A 17,842-nucleotide genomic window follows, 5' to 3' on the forward strand; every position below is an offset into this window, starting at 1 on the left:
TATGGCGTAATTACTGACATAGATTTTTTACAAATTTCCGCCATTACCAAATAATACCGACAGTATTTTTTAGTTCACTGCATAATGCACGTGTTTCTTACGAATTAATGAGATCCGGCATAGACTAGAATATTATATAGGGATTTTTTTCTAAAAACTGTGTGTGTAGGTCCCTCTGCGCCACCAAAACCAGTGCGCTCGTACGTTCCGGGGGGCGGCTCAGAGCGCTGTTTCCCCTTCGCCGGAGCTGATTGTCCCCGTGGTACCGATCAACTGTACTCTATTCCTGGTAACCCCGGCCTCCTCCTGTCGACGTGTTTTTTTTCGCTTCAAAAATCTTATTTGCTTGAAGCTTTTTATTCTTTCAGTGTCGTGTTAACAGTTTTCATACAAACATCGACTCCTCCGTATGGATTCCACTCAAATATTAAATTAATTAATATTACACGTTTTGGTCATGATATAAAGTAGTCATTAAAACGATGAATTTGTAATGCAATGTTTCTAAAACCTTTTTTTTATTATTAACTTTTTTTGACATAGTGAATAATTAGTCGATAACGCTATAGTATATTTTATTCTTAGAAACGCTTAGAAAGTATTTACATAATTTGATCTTTAGGTCAATTAAATGCATATATTTAGTATATATATACAGTTTGTATTTATATAATATTCCAATATCAAAAACATTACAAGGGAACATTATTATTCTTCATTATACTTTAACACACACTTACTGGTACCAAAGTTTCAACTTACTAATAAATCTGAGCAGCGTTCGTAAAGTGACACAATGCTTTGTCTTCTTCTTTGGCATATCAAATTGCTGATGACAGAAAGAGATGAATCGTTCTGTAACTATTTCTGCTGTGAATATTATGTTTATTAGTGAGACATTTTTTTCTAAAAATTAAACATTTACTAACACAGTTTATAAAGACAGAGTTTTAATTATATTTTTTTTATTTGTAATGTAAATTTCGATTAAGGCTTTGCTCTTTTCGCTTTCCTCTGTGTTATTATGTCCTTCAATTTGTTCATTCAGCTTCAATTACACGTTTAATGTTGTCATCTTGGTGTACCACAGTTTTACTTCAATTTTTTCACGTTATATCCTTAGCCTTTTCTTAATTACATTGGCAACGCAAGAATAACAATTTCGAAATTCGATTAATTTTATCCATATTTTTTATAAAAAATATATTTCGTACAGCGCATTCTGGAGATGGATACATGTCTTCGCCTGAGCGAGTCATCGCCCCTCGGCCCTACGAAGACCCTTATTACACCCAATTCCTAGGATCTGCTGCCGGGAGGCCGTCTATTGCTCCGGTCATCGATGAAGAAGCCAAGTAAAATTATGTTCACAATAGTTTTAAATATAAATTGTAATATTTTTTAATTTATACGATGGTAAGTAATTTTACAATTATGTTGCCCATCCGGTAAGTAATTTTACTCTTTTCGTCCTCGAAAAACATCGGAATGAATATAAACTAAATAATTCCCTAATTAAAATAATTTTCAATAAATTCGATAATTTTTCCAGCGAAACGGTCATAATTGATGACTCGTACCAGATGTATGGAGTAAACCCGATCACAACTGCTCCGCGACCTATGCCCCGGCCCCCATACGACGGCAGGTGATAACTTTAGCTTCTAAAATATGAAATATCGTAATCGATATATTAATTTATAAATACGATGTATATTTATATATATATTCAAGATGTATATTTATTAAATTATTTAAAGTTCTTCTTGTATGCTGTGCGATATTGTGGCCACAATGCTAGGTGCTCTGCGACTCATTATCTAATGGCGACAGTAAACTGCTTACATAAAAGATTTATGTGGCTGATTTTATAGGTTCACGCACTAATATATTCTTTCATAGGATTGGTCCACCTATCGACGATATGCAACGCCTCCGCGTAGAAAACATGGAGCGCCAGCTCGCGAATCTTACAGGGCTTGTACAAAAAGCTCTGCAGGTTCCGGGAACATCTGCAGCAGCATCAGCCCCGCCTGCGTCGCCGAGGCTGGATTACCAGACCTACACTACAAGACCTGCTGGTCAGGGTAAGGATATTTGATTTTTTTCAGGAACAATATCTAACGCAGTGTTACCATGTCGATGGGCTTCTTTTACCGGTCAGCATTCAACATAATACAAAATAAAATCTCTTCGATCGATTCGATTGTGGACATTCGATTGCGGATGATATTTCTGAATTTAAATTTTCTCATCTCAATGTAGTCAATCTACATTTTAAATATACGTATATTTTAAATTAGTGACGGATTAGTCAAAATACTCCACATATTTTCGTTTTTCAATCCTGTAACTATCAAAGTCTTAGTGCGTTAATGTGGCTTGCGTTTCCTGTATTCAGATGCCGATCGATTGGCCAGCAACGAGAGACCTCCCAAATTAGGGAGGGACAGATTTCGTAAGTGTGAATGATCGCGGCCAGATAATTGCCAATGCATTGCTAATGTTTAAAATTTTAGATGATGAAACAACAATAACATATAAAAACAATAATAATATTAATAGATAATGTTCATACATATGTCCCTAGTTGTATTTTGTACAATTTATTATTTATATGAATCAATGGTTATAATAGAGTTTGTAGTTAACGAAGGTACGAAACCGCAAATTACGGGCACCACCACATTCTATTAGTGAGCGAGTAAATGTGTAGTCCTAATACTGAGCTTCTTCCGCGCCTCTCGGAATGTGGCCAGGGAAAGTGACGCTTTCTCTCCACCAACATGCATCATATACACGTCACAGCAATTCGGGAAAATTTCTATTGGACAAAATTTACATTAGCAATGTATTGAGCAGTCCCTATACATTATCACGCCGAAAGTGCTGCTTGCTTGCTGACTCGTGTGATTTTATTGTTTTCAGCCTTTTCTAATGTAAATTGTTTATACAGAGTACTGATCATCCGCAGCGTCATTGTTTCTGTCAGTTTCATTCATTGTAAAATCAAATACTCCTGAATCATAATCGTTACAGTAGACACAAACCGTTGACTTTATCATGTTGCTACTAAAATTGCAAAACATATTGTTACGTATGCTTTACGAGACAGTCATAGTATGGTTTACAAGTACACTTAAAATTTGAGTTGATTTTAGTAACAATCAAGTTCGATCGACAGCATTATTTTGTTTTGTTTATTAGAATAGTGAAATAGCTTCAAAGTATTACACAGTATCCCTTATCAATAGCATGTGAATATTCTTTTATATGGATTACTTTCTTTAATTAGAATTCGGATATTAGTTACCTACCTATAAACTTTGTAATTATTATTTTTTATTTCGCGCACGTCCATCACATCGTGTAATATTTATATATATAATATATATATATACAAACATCGACTTATTAACATATTTTAATGATTACGCTTTTCTTAGTCTTACACAATATTTCGTTTCAGTGATTGGTTGAATTTGAAAATTAATTTTGTAAAAATATTGGTTATAGACCTCAATTTTTCCGCAAATTTAGTATCGATTTTTCCAACATTTTTGCACGTTTGCATTAAAAAGGCACTTTAAGCCATCTCTCGTATGAACTTTGATCAATATGACATCATTACGAAAACTGTCGTAAATTTTTCATTACTTTGGTTGACCTATTTAAGTCGATTTTGTTTCCTGCACCCCTTTTATATTCATACATTTAAATTTGTTATTTCAGAGAAGTCTGTATCTTTTGAGAAATCGGTATCCTTTAGTGATGACCCACCAGATATGAACTCTCCTAAACAACATTCTCCACAACATTCAGGTATGCATTTGTGAAATATAAATACAATATGTTTATTAAACAAACGCTTCAACGGAGTTGGATTTGTAGTGGTTATTTAGCAACATTAGTAGTTGGAATGGAACTGAAGTATTTCATAGTCCGGTGTTGGTATTCAAGCTCCCTATTCTAGTGACGTATGATATTCCAATAGTCCTCTTCGCGGTTATGCGCTTTTTCCATCAGTTTTAGTATCACTCCTTAATTCATCAATCAGTCTTGTCTCTTATAGTTGATGATGATTCTTGGAACATTGTCGTTTATCCTCACGGAGGACATTTCATATTATCATGTACTGTAGGTCTTTTCTCCAAAAATTGGACATTCACATGTAGGAGTGGTTTTCTTTCATCGAAGTATGCAAATAGTCAATTTTCCTCACTACATGTTTCCATGGTACATTTGATTCATTATGAATTCTTTACACCTCCGATACTTTGTTTTTTTTTTGAATTCATATACAATGTTGCATCACTCTACATTACGAAAACATGTATATATATATATATATTTATTTATACTATAATCAGTGGCTGAGAATGAAGTAAATGCGCATATGAATAAATCTGATTCTGTCAAAATATAACAATGAATGAGATTTATCCAAAGTTCTTCATGTAACATGCTTAGTTATTACTAACTCACTAAACCAAACTAACGAACATAAAATTAAATATCGTTAGCAATTACATATTACTATATATTCATAATAGTCATAAAAATATATAATATGTCAAAAAAGGTACGTTAATATTAATATCAAAGGCGAATGTTACATGCGCGTTCTGTTCATTCTTCAGCCGAAACTCCTTGCTAAAAAATCTGTCTTCTTTTTGTAGTTAAGATCATGACCACAACCATAATTCTTGTAATTGATTTCTTTCCGCTTACTTCTTTGCCATAACCAGCCGATACCAAACCAACAAAACCTGCAATCAAGTCATCAACTTTACCAAGGACGTCATCTCAAGGTAACTTTTTTGAAATCCGTTTACACGAGTTTATTTGAAGAGCCTTACTAACTATAATGCTTTTATACTCGACTCGCGAAGCTATATTGGCTTGATGAATTAATAATTAGCATGAAATACCAAATCACTAACTAATGGATTTCAAAAATATAATTGAATATTTACAGATTTAGCTTAGTTATTGCTTTAGGCCATCGGGAATTTCTATATATAAAAATGATTACTTTGTAATCTGATATATAGTTTTAAATCTCGATTACGGTCATTTTCAATACAAATAATATATGGAACTAATTAGTTTCTTTTCAAATATTATACTAGAACGTGATCGGCTTAAGCCAGCACCGCCACCCAAGCCGGCTGGTCTAGTGGGACAGCAACTGAATCTGGTGCCGCAAAGGACCTACACTCTGAACGTCAATCCGGACTTTTTCAACCAGCTGCGAGTACTTCAGAAGCAAAGCCGCGATCTCAGGATCGAGGTACATAATATTTTTGCAACTAAAACGTATGCATTGCGAATGAAGCAACTTTTAATGCGAATTATAATCAGCATCGCGAACTTGCTCAGCTTGTTGATACTTCACAATTTGATGTATTAGTATGTTGTATCTTTCACAGACCCGCAATCTTCGTCGTTCGACCCTGTCGCACTCCATACAAATGAGGCAAATGATGGCTGAGGCCATTGTAAAAATTGGTGATATAGCTGCCTCTTTTTGCGATGATGATAACGATACAGTATGTATAAAAAGCATATTAATTAACGAAGACGACAAATGATTTTTAAATGTAAATTTTATTTCATTAAAATATTCTAACAGCTGGCGCGCGAAGAAGAGATATATCGTCAAGATATGCTGCTTCTTGAGAACGACTTGTATGAACTAGAAGCTACTGTGGAGCGTCTGCGTGGCCAAGCAGCAAACAGGTAATATTTTATTAATTCCCTAGCTACAGCTGCCAGCTTCGATGAGCTGTATCTACTTATTTTAAATTAATTTTAGCATATAGCCTATCTCCGTCCTTTAACTATAAACTAAAATATAAAAGTTTCAAAAAATCTAATTTGTTAATTTTGCGTGTAATCCAAAAAAGCATACAAAATTTTCATCTTTATAATATTATGATAACTAGATTTGAATAAAGAGTATTTCTGAAGTGGTATTGACCTATTGTAGGGAGACTCGTGTCAATATGGCGGATATCGAACGCATTGCTATGGTTCTTTCAAAAAGTAGCAAGACAGTCGCCGATTGGAAGCTGAAGTTCCCGATACTGCAAGAAACAATGAAGGCAAAACTGGCCGCAGAAATGGAGAAGGTAAAATAAAATTAAAACTACAAGATATGAAAATAAAATTTAAATCTGCTAAAATTGTATGTGATTATCGTGAATATATATATATACAGGTGGTCCGGAAGGAAAAAATGCTTGAAGAAGAACCGGAACGCTTAGAATTGGCTTTGCGTCGTTGCAAGAAACTTACTGGAACTCTTGTGACTCTGAAAAGGTATGCTTTGCAAAATTTATCCCATACTGGATCAGTAATTGTATTTGTAAACTTTTCTTTATCTCTCGTTGTGTTTCAATTCAATATAGGTTGGCATGCGTACAAGAGCAACGCTTGCCAATCACTGACGGCCGTGTTTCTCCAAGCTCTTCTCAGAGCTCAGCCACTGCTGGCCCGTCTTCAGAGGATTATAATTCGGAGAATGCTTGTGCACTTCCTCCGACCAATAATAAGGTACAAGCATCATTGTAATTCAAATGACTCTAAATTAATAAATAATCAAGGTCACGATTTTTGGAAGAAAATTTGCTACTAAATAAATAATTGACTTTAATATTGAGACGGTACTAACTTAACTGCTTAAGAAACATTTACATCGTAATTTTTTAATAATGCGGTACGAACCAAATGTTACATACGTTTGAACGATTGCCATCATTGTTGTACGATAGTATATTTCTATCACATCTATAAATCATTTAGCATTTAAGAGATATTATGATTGAAAAGTAAAATATTTGAAATATATTAAAATCATATGGAATTTCATATTTTTAGAAGAAGAAAAAACATCTATATCAGTTATCTTAATGACATTCCGAAGCAGTCGATGCCGTCTTTAACTACTCAAAATTATAATGGAGCGTAAATTTTCTTCCGAGTTTCCTTATCAATATGAAATGTTAAAATCTAATCATTGATTTTTATAAAGGTCAGACTTACAGCACCTTGAGTATTTGAGATCACACGATATCCAAATATTATAACCGCTTAACAATTGCAGGTTTGCCAAAAGTTTAAAATTTGCATTTTTTTCCCGCACTTCGATTATTTTGCGGAGTGTTCGTTTTTAATTTAAATTTTGGTTTAAGTTTACCCTAGTTGCTTTATAGTTTAGTGTATGAAACCTATAGTATATACTGCATAGATTTATTTTATGCACGTGCCCTTTATTTTGGAAAAACTCCATAAAATAATTTAGCTGTAAGGAAGACAAAAAATTTACTCCTCAATAGATGAAGTAGACTGTAGTTGTAAAATTGCTTTTTTTAGTTTCAGTTAAACCAATATTTTATCGGTTTTATCCTCTAATATTTTATATGACTAAAGTATCGATGTTTTTTGTTTCAATGTTTTTGTTTGTGTGTATTCTGACAAGAAAATCTAATTCGGCCCTAAATTCTATGCGTATTTACGAAATACATTCAGTTTTTCGTCAATATGCAACTATTTTTATTGTATTGGCAGTTTATTCAAAATTCGACCATTTTGTGAAAAATTGTTCGTCACTCTCTGTCAATTTACAGTGACGTTATGAGATCTAATATTTTAAGGTACACCTGAGTTACCTTTTTACCCTTCGAATCAATATTTTCTGAAGAAAAAAAAACTGTTTAACTAAATCAACATTTTCTGTTGAAAGGATTATCTTTTAAACACTACTATTTTTCAAATAATTTACTCATTTATATAATTATTTTTGAATTAGGTTTTTGAAAAGGTAATTAATTAAAAATATGGGTGTGAATTTTATTATCATTTTTGTAGGCGTGACAGAGTGTGACGTCAGGAACAGAATACAAATATCAAGTTTGGAATTCTTTTGCACAAACCCTGCAACCACGCACTATCCATAACGTTGCATTTTTAATCCTCGCTTCAGGAAAATAATGCCAATTTTAATGAACACCTCCAAGTAATGATGTACTTTACCTAGATGCCGAACAGATATTTTTTGAACCTGCCACTCTTCAGAGTCCTTTACCGTTTATAATTACGAAAGTATGTTATTTATTTATAATTAAATATATCAAAGGTTGATACTTGTAATGGATAGCCGGTACTGGGACGCCTGGTACACTTTATGACGTGAACATTTGGCAAGCAGAGCATGACATCTCGATTGTCACTTCATTTCTAAACTCTTGCCTCTTCTATAACATATGTCATTCGAGTCACAAAGTAAATGAAGTGTCTCACGATGCTTAGGACGAAGAGGGGGATTATGGGACGATTCCGTGCATAACAACGATTAGTAGCTGCTGTTCCCCGATTGATTGATCTTGATCATTGACTTACTTGAGCTGTGTCATTTATAACATACTATTTTAATGATAAATTTCATCGTCTTTTTTCCGTTTTGTTACCCGTCAGTTCGCCTGGAGACAGAGCCAATACTTCAGAGAAGCTATAGTTATTAACGAGTAATAAATCTCTTCGTTATATAACCATAATTATTATTATTACTCTTTTATTATTATGATTATTTATTATTATTCATAAAAATACGTTTAAATAATTTATTTGTATATTTTTATTACACGTTACTTTTCTCGTTACATTATTTTTGATATTCATACTTGTGTAAATAAACACAGAGCTGTATTTATGTAGGCATGTTGGTGCACAGCGGTAAACTATGCTTTCGTAATACTGTAAGGGAATACGCTTCAAGACGTTTCATTAACTTATAGAATTTTTGCATATTTTTTCCAGTACAGACAGTATTGAAAGAATCGGTACGCATGCTTACATATATTTAAATACTAAATAATAATTTTGCAAAAAACATAAGTTCGTGTTAATGGCACTTGAAGTTTTTTGTCCTTAAATTTTTCAATGTCATAATATTATCTGAATCAGTGCCATATTCATGGGCGGCTCGTTTGCTTAAAACGATTAGACAAGGCCAAGCGCTTCCGACGACCTATGCAACTTTCAGCTTACCACAATCATCTTTTTATATTTTTAATATTTTTTATGTTTAATAATTTGATTCGTATATATTTTATTCTGTTTCAGACAAATCGTTGTGTATTTTATTATAATACCGATAGTATATTTTTAGTTCAAATTGTTGTTAATATTTTAATCGATAATGATTTAATATGCAACGTTTTGGATACAATCATAAGTTGAAAGTTGCTTTTAACGTAATAGCAAATAGCATATTCATCGATCTAACGGCATATTTATTTTCTATACATAAAGGCCTGCTGTATATAATTAATTATATATGTGTATTAGTAATGTACGTAGAACTAGGCGCATAACACTTAATGGCATGAAGGCATGGTACTAGATAATAATAATTACTTCTCATTACTCTATTTATAGATTACCATTATCAGGCTTGAGGTTTCATTTATCATCGTATTTACACGTAATCATTTATTCAAATCAAACATCAATAATTTTTACAAAACAAAACAATATAATTTAATGGTTTTGAATTTTTAACAATAATATTGATTTATTATAACAAATTTCGACATGCGTACTAATAAATGTTGAAGTTTCTTTAAAATTATTGAACCGATATACATAAAGCTTATAACAGAATATGCAACGCGTTTCGGAGAAGGTTTTACTGTATGATATTGATATATATCTAAGTATCAACGCATCGAGAATTAGATTTTAGAATTGAGAAGACTAAATTTAATATGTAGGTATATTTTTTAATAATAATTTTTAAATGTAATTAAATAAGCAACTCGTAATACGCAACGTTTAAGACAAAATATATAAATGATGATAAAAATTAAATAATCATGAATGACAGTTTATTGTAAAAATATAAACACTAAAACTACTTACAATAACTTGCACAATAGTAGTTGTTCTACTATAGATATTCAACAATAAAAGGAGTTCTTTAACACGCATGGTATTCTTTAGCCTGCTTTATAATAGTTTGTGCATCTTGCCGTTTTGTTTCTGTTGCAGCTCGTTCTCGATTCCAGAAGCAGCTCACAAAACCAATCCTCTGGATCCCAATAAATTTCTAAGTAACCATCCCGTATCCTCTTTCCTCTTCTTCTATCTAGAACTAACATCGATTAGATTATTAGCTATCACATTCGTACACTAGTGCTTTTAGAATCTTCTACTATTCTTGAACCCACTCTTCTTTCTCACTTTCGCACTCCACAAGAGACACCGACACCATAAATGACTACAGATTAATCGATGAGTCCACTTATCCCTAATGCCTGTTAAGTTCTAAGTTGTCGAGTATAATTGGTTTCAAAAGACTAACCTGCATCTGGAGCTAAGGTAATATTTTTTCTAAATTTCGTACCTATACGCTTATAAAGTATTTATATCTAATTTCAGTATTAAAGTCTGGTATATTAAGTGAGCACTTTCAATAAACAATTAATTAAAGTATTGAGTAGAACGCAGTTCACATTAGCTTCTATATTTAGTTCTTGTAATGGTTAAAATAACATTTAAATAGCTTTCTTTGATCGGTAGACAAAGTTTAAATCACTATTTACACAAATTTTAAAATTTTTGACTAATGGCAAAATCATCACAATTGTTAAGAGCGATATGTCGTCTCCAAATATTTAATGCATTTTTGTCACACATGAAGCAACTGTATAATATTTTCCATCACGTTCAGCCGCTCATAAGTCCGTGCAACATATCTTACATACCCATTCTTTGCCTCCGACCTCCGTTTGATGTCACCTCGGCTCTCTATACCACAAATCATTACAGGCTCGACACATTCTTTCATTTTTTTTTTGTCGTCGACTATACGTTCGGATTATTGACATAATCAAAATTATAATGTCAGCTTTACGATTAAATTGGAAAGAGCGTTATTCGACGGCAAAAAATTCGAGGCAATCGCCTTTCGTTTTCATTTTATTCTTTTTGAATGATTGTGGTCGCATTAAACCATTTAGTTCTATCCATATTTGTGAATACGGAGAGTTAATCAGTGAATCTTATTATTTGAATGATTGTTTCTCGATGTTTCTGTGCAGTCGGTGTTATTGTATTTATGTCGAGAACTGCGATGTTGAAATTTCTCTCACGCCATCTTAACGTTCATATCATTCATGAAATTTAACAAAATTACAACATCGCGGTTTACATTCGCGAAGCTCGCCTTGCAAATCTAGAAGTGGATGGAATGATGCGCAGGGTGCCGCCGTCACCGGGCGAGCAGCTGCGGGCCGGGGAGCAGCTGAAGTGCGGCCGGAGAACGCCCTCGATGCGCTACTAGATGAACTTCAAACTTTCTCTAAACCACCGGAGCGCGGCGGACGGGGCGAGGGGCCCTTGCGTCGGCTACACTCATATCCCAGCGGCAGCGACACGGACGCTTCACCTCCCGTGCGCGCGCGCGGCCAACATCCTCCCAAGCCGCCAGTCCCCGAACGTCATCCAGAACTGCTCGCGATGGCCGTGCGCCGAGCCCCGCCGCCCCCGCCGCCGCGTACCACTTCCCGCTCGCCTCTCGCATCTCCCACCTCGCCTTCCTCTCCACCCCGACCTGATTCTTCCGACTCCAACGATGAGAAAACTGCTTCGCGTCAGGCACTCCTAGAACAACGGCATCAGGAACTTCTAAAGAAACAAAAAGCACTACAAGAACAGTACGCTCGCTTGCAGATGATTCAGCGAAGCGGGTCAACGCTGCCGCCTAACGCGCAACCAGATTTGAAGAAAACCGGTAGTGAGTCAAACTTGCTCACCAAACTTAGCCTGAACCTGGCACCAGCTAATATTTCGGGAAGCATGACGCACTTGGCTGGTGACTGCGACCCAAAACGGAGCGAGGCGTCACCCGACGACACTCAGTCGACAGCGCCTGACGCGGTCGCTACCACCAACAAAGTGTACGAGACGGACATCCTGTGACCGTGTCAATTTGGCTTTATATCTGTTTAAGTTAACCTAAGTTGTTGTAGTAAATAATTTATACTATAGTACATTTATACTGATTCAACGTGTGCGTAATAACGACGAATAACTATCAATTGGCCGCTATTGCACACATGGATATTTTATTATGTTTGTTAAAGTCCAATCGTATTAAGTTGTTTGTATGATACACTTGCTATAATTTCCTTATTTGGTGACTATTTTTCGTCCCCGTATATTTAAAAATTGCTACACGCGCTGCGCTCTCTCCGAACTTTTATCTATCTCCTTTATCTGTAATCTTCTAATCCTCACTTATAAACAACAACAACGGCTAGAATACCGGATAACCGAATTTCATATCATTATAAACGATCATATAATCAAAAAAAAACCAAAAAAAAATCTGTGTTTAAGCGAACAGCTTATTATTGGTGTTTCTGTAACCCTTAGTATATGTCTATTCCATTCAAATAACCTTGTAGATAACTGCGTCTCATTTGCAAGCAGGTAATAAAAAATGTAAAAGAAAAAAAAATACAATAATCGAATATTTTATATAATTTTCAAAAACCCTGCAAGTAAAAATAAAATCATATGAGTATTTCGGGCCAAATGAAATAACCAAATTACATCAAAAGAACGTTATAATCAACAATTTTTTTTTAAATGTTAATTTTAAGTATCTACTTGCAAATGACAGCAGATTTAGAATTCACTACGTATAATACATGTATCGTTCTACCGTAGTAAAAAAAGAGAAAAAAATGCTGTCTCGTAAATGTCTCCCTGATTGGGTTCAAGAAGAGGATGTAATGGCTGGGCGAGACTTGGTAAGGGCAGTTTTGAGACGTTATTAACAACTACCTGCAGTTAAGAGTTAACGGTAAAGAACGTTTAGTCATATAATCATAAAATTTTACCATTAGCGTAAATGTGTATGAATCGTGGTATCTTCTCTCCTATTATATACATATATACTTTATACCGTATGTATGTAACTAATTACATAATATATAACCTTACCTAGTCCCTAAAATTTCTACCTATACCGTAATAATATTTCACTTATGTGCCAAATACTTTTTTATAACCTTCTCGTCTTTCGGTTGATCAGGTTTTTACCACAAAATATTTGCTCTTATTTTATATTTCTGGCACAACGAAATCTTAATACTATTATCAATTAAAATTATCGAAATTTGGATTTTCTTTATAAACTAATTAATATTTTTGACGGTTACATTTGAAATCAAACAATAATAATTATGAACGTAATTCCACAAATCGGATCATATAAAAGGCAATATTTGATTGAACAGTAGAATGTAAATTTAAAAAACATTTACGAAATATCGTAAACATGAATTCGGAATAACGAAAACATAAATAAAGCGAACTGCAGCAACAATAGTAAAAATTAAAAATAAATAAATCGCAAAATTCCAACATATACATCAAACAAACGGTAATATAAAAAATCATATTAAAATTGACTGTGATAAAACAAAAGCTATCGATATAATTATTAATAAACAAGAATTGAATTCTGAAAATTTTGTAAAACGGCTTACTAAACTTAACTCAACTCAAATCAGAGAAATCTACTTTTATATCTACAACCAAATTAATAAAAAAAAAAAAACAATACTACTAAATTCGTACTCGCGCATAAAAATCCGTCAATAATATTAGTATAGTTAAACCGAACATTTTTCACCTAATAGCGTACTTGTGGTCAAATTGTTTGAGAAAACGAACGAGTGATATTGTTGTATAGATGTGTTAAAATATTCTTATTTTTAGACTCAAACTATATCTGCATTAGACAATGTATAGAGTCTAGTATTAGCTATAGATAATGTATACGTTATGCCAAATAAATGTGCGCTTTCTAATGTTTTCGCGTCTCACGACAACTCTCGCGGTACCATGATATTCAAGGAACTATGTAATTGGCTATAATTAAAAATAATACATTCAATATGTGCTTAATTCAATTTTCGTCTACGTTAGGCTAAGACCGCATTGCAATTTAACATCGCGCGTTTTTTGTTTGTTAATACAGATTTATACAATTCCTGCAGTAGTTGGTATCTTTTACGCGCGTACCTGTATTCGAAAACTAAGATCGAGAACAAGAAAATATGCACACCCATACAAATCTGACTACGTAGTGCGGATTTAAACCGCAAAAATAAAAATCGCGTGGTGTGATTTCGCAGAGCGTCCTTAGCCGTAATCATTTGATTCCGCTGAAGCAAACCAATCCTTAGTTTAAAGAAATCTTGAAATAAATTGATTCATAGGAGATTACTTTGTATACAATAATAAGATATTGTAATATCTCATTTGTTTTCGGTGATACATGGAACCGCAGAGTGTCACACTATTTTATTATAAGTGCACAGTATTAACACGCACTTAGAAATTATTTATAAAACACTTACGATTGAAAAAAATATAAATTCCATAAACACCCTACCTTTGGGAGAAAAATCTCGTCTGATTAATGGTCACACGGTGTAATTGTACTTTATTTACATAATATTATATGAACTATTACAATTTTTTATCAAATTATATACGGAACCAAAATTCACTGTAGGGTTATAACTGGTACAAATATCGTGAACTATTTCAAAAGATACTAATTGAAATTTTGAAAAATTTTAAAATAAATTGTACAATACATTTTATAACTGCAGAATTACAGTATAAACAATACAATAATACTTAAATATTATTTCGACTGGCAATAATATTTCATTTTATTATATAATCGTCGTAATTAAATAACAAAAATCCACAGTGCGTGTTTGGTTCCATTAAAGTAGATAAAATAATGCTTGTTAGCAATTTATTGTGCAATTAGAACCATAACTTGCGAAAACTACCACTTACCGTCTTGCTAATAAATCTGGACGAACAGAAATCATTCAAAAAATTTGATTCTTAATTTAAATTGACATTCACACCTCGACATCTAAAGAATTTCGAGTGTGTATTATAATGTTTACAGCCAAAAGACAGGAAAGCATTAACGCCTTTACCGGTTACACAAAAAAAAAAAAACTTTCTTTCGTTTATTATTAAGACGGTCCAAGTCCGAGTCAAAAGCACTCATATTTTAAATGAAATAATATTTTATTACTTAAATTATAAGTACTAATTTGCTATGCTGTTTATCGACTATTTTTATGCCATCATGGATTTGATATTTTACAAAATATTTTCTACATTTTCGCATCTGTACATGTACATCAATATTGCGAGAGCCCTTTAAATGGCAATAATGCTGTCGGATTGCGAAGGTATTATATTATTTGCGATGTAGTTTAACACGTGTGTATTATCAGACATACAGAATTATATATCTTCCCTCACATTCATAAATATAGTATTAAATTATGTGTGTCAATGGTTAACTTCTAGCTTAGGAATTGTAAAACTGTATTTTTCCAATTTCTTTTCTATTTATAATTATTTCATATTTTAATTTGTAAAATATTGAAGTTATTTTTATATAAGTATTAAAAATTATAAATTTTGCATGCATTGCGGTTCTCCGATTATATTATTTTGTTACGTTTCGTGCCAAATATGTTGTTTTGTAAATTATTATTATTATTATGGCGAAAATCAAATATTATATAACATCAAATATTATATCGAGCTAAATTTATTTCTTTTAGAATTCGATAAGTTGTATTTGTTGAATTTAAAGCTTAAAGCTTTTGTAGTGGTGTTGTTATTTTTGAAATATCTTTGTAGTTATGTTTAGTTGAATTTCATGTTATTTCATTAGGTTAAAACAAAAATAGCTTCAAATATTTTAAACTAATTGTGGATTAAAATTATAAACGTCAAGTTAAAAATCTTCTTTTTATTTCCCATCCATTTTTTATATCTTAAATTAGTGATTAGCAAAATTTCGATGGTGGATCGTAATTAGCAATAAAGTGCAGTTACGCTAATATTACATATTCGACAGCTTAGATGAATGTTTCAAACTCACTCAAGCTAGAACCTGAAGCCTGGCACAAATACTACATCCCACACCCCTTTGACATTAAGTAAGAATAGAAGTAAATGAAACCCACATGAAAAATTATAAGGGCACAAATGTGCACAAATACGGGTACATGTCAGAATGATGACTCACTGACACAATAAGACAGAATTATATTTTCCGAAGCACAGGTGTTAAGTACTACCAACTTCTAAGTTCATAGCTGCCTTTTAAGCAAGTCGTTAGTACCAACGAAATAATTTATTTACATGATATATTCAATAATAAAGCGTTGTACGTTTCGTGTAGTGGTGGATTTACACATTTTGCAAGTATAGGCTGTTAGATTTGCTGCGTTATTAACTTAACTGTATTAACACATGTGCCTGAGTGCCTACAAAGTTTTAATTGAACATCAATTTAAACTTCGTAGCTAGTTTCAAGCATTGTTTCAAGCGAACAAATGAAATTTAATAAAAACCTTTTTAGTTGCTTATTTATCTCGCATGTGCGATGAAAAGAAAGAAAAAAATAGTAAGATATCTTCACGACTTATTTCGATAAATACTTCGAAATCCGGTTTTCATAATTAATTTGGCTTCGGCCAGCTCAGCCTGCTGGTAAATACACCACTGATTTTGTGAATAAAAATCTAACAGCTGCACTTTCTCTAGAGGGGATAGATAAAATAAAATTCATTATAAAACAACCTTTTAATTCAAGGTACAATAAAATTAACCTACGAACAATTTATGTATATATATATATATATATATATATCTAGATAATATTCTTAAAATTTATGTTATCATTTGGTGCTAGCTACCAAGATCAAAACATTGGTGACCATGGCTCCCTTTTTACAGTCTGTGAAATAACGTTTTATATTTTTATATGGCAATACTATTTATCAAAATGCAATACTACATTATTTACAGATAAAAACTAACAATTGTCTCTCTTTCCTGACCATACACATGTTTTGTCTCGCTTTAATCCCGTAAGTTCTGTCATAGTACTATTTACCTCGGTTTGAATATTACACTAATAATACTTAATTCTAATTTGTGATCACATTTTAGTGTTGTACACTGAATACACGAAGTATCTCAATAATAAATAATTATACACTTTGGTTCACCAGTATTTTCCACTTAAGCTTCGGAAGTATACACCTGTGAAAAAGAAATGTTCATTAATTTCCCCATATGAAGTATATTTTTTGACAATAATATCAATTTTTAATTTATATATATATTTTTATCAATTTATAGCCGCCTTCAGTTCAGTTCAGGCAGAGTCGAATAGAGCCAGCCCATAAGCAGGTCGGTGATGTTAAAACCATTAAGATTTTTTTATTGATCAAATCCAACGATCGAGCACGGAAGTGCGTCAATAAGTACCAACCATCCAAATAACTCCCAGGCTTGGTCTATGAAATCCTAACCGTGGAGCTAAAGGCATCGACCGCAAATAAATCGGAATGCAAACGAATTTTAATGATAATTTTGAAACACACAAAGTCGCTTACAAAATTAATAAATGTGCTAATCAAAAAATATTGCCTAAAACAAAAACTACGTGTGACTAATATATATTTCAAAACTATTGCTTTAATTTTTTTTTTGTTATACCCATTTTTTCCCATAATCTATGATTATTTTTTATGGGATGTTGTGTGAAAATATTAATAAAATATGATACAAAACGGTTATTACTGAGTCATGAAAATGTCATGATTCGTTAGTGTACTAAGATCAGTCAAAAATTTTATAAAAATTGCAAATTATCTTACAAAAATGAGCAAGAATCATAATAAAATCTGACAACTAGCGTCAATAT

At 32.7% G+C, this 17,842-nt stretch overlaps 2 protein-coding genes across 17 annotated transcripts in view; one reads left to right on the plus strand and one right to left on the minus strand.

Moving 5' to 3' along the window:
• Window positions 1-12,419, plus strand: part of LOC125076197 (coiled-coil domain-containing protein AGAP005037) — a 212,572-nt gene extending 200,153 nt beyond the window's left edge. For 5 of the 15 annotated variants that reach the window (XM_047688229.1, XM_047688236.1, XM_047688230.1 and 2 more), the window contains 14 exons: window positions 170-289; window positions 1,217-1,355; window positions 1,553-1,648; window positions 1,903-2,087; window positions 2,402-2,458; window positions 3,733-3,822; window positions 4,749-4,811; window positions 5,133-5,293; window positions 5,433-5,552; window positions 5,636-5,742; window positions 5,993-6,134; window positions 6,224-6,324; window positions 6,414-6,558; window positions 11,266-12,419. In XM_047688229.1, the coding sequence (XP_047544185.1) occupies window positions 170-289; window positions 1,217-1,355; window positions 1,553-1,648; window positions 1,903-2,087; window positions 2,402-2,458; window positions 3,733-3,822; window positions 4,749-4,811; window positions 5,133-5,293; window positions 5,433-5,552; window positions 5,636-5,742; window positions 5,993-6,134; window positions 6,224-6,324; window positions 6,414-6,558; window positions 11,266-11,985 (2,246 nt within the window). In that variant the 3' untranslated portion in view covers window positions 11,986-12,419. Of the gene's footprint in view, window positions 1-169; window positions 290-1,216; window positions 1,356-1,552; window positions 1,649-1,902; window positions 2,088-2,401; window positions 2,459-3,732; window positions 3,823-4,748; window positions 4,812-5,132; window positions 5,294-5,432; window positions 5,553-5,635; window positions 5,743-5,992; window positions 6,135-6,223; window positions 6,325-6,413; window positions 6,559-8,478; window positions 8,529-10,053; window positions 10,384-11,265 lie in introns of all 15 variants that reach the window. The other 10 variants (XR_007120294.1, XM_047688242.1, XM_047688231.1 and 7 more) reach the window with 10 other exon arrangements.
• Window positions 12,420-16,755: 4,336 nt separating this feature from the next.
• Window positions 16,756-17,842, minus strand: part of LOC125076000 (tyrosine-protein phosphatase corkscrew-like) — a 28,982-nt gene continuing 27,895 nt past the window's right edge. For both annotated transcript variants that reach the window (XM_047687916.1, XM_047687917.1), the window contains exon 12: window positions 16,756-17,175. In XM_047687916.1, coding sequence (XP_047543872.1) covers window positions 17,155-17,175 — 21 coding nt within the window. In that variant the 3' untranslated portion in view covers window positions 16,756-17,154. The remainder of the gene's footprint in view (window positions 17,176-17,842) is intronic.

Source organism: Vanessa atalanta, chromosome Z, assembly GCF_905147765.1.
Source record: "Vanessa atalanta chromosome Z, ilVanAtal1.2, whole genome shotgun sequence".
In the NCBI taxonomy this organism is placed as follows: Eukaryota; Metazoa; Arthropoda; class Insecta; order Lepidoptera; family Nymphalidae; genus Vanessa; species Vanessa atalanta.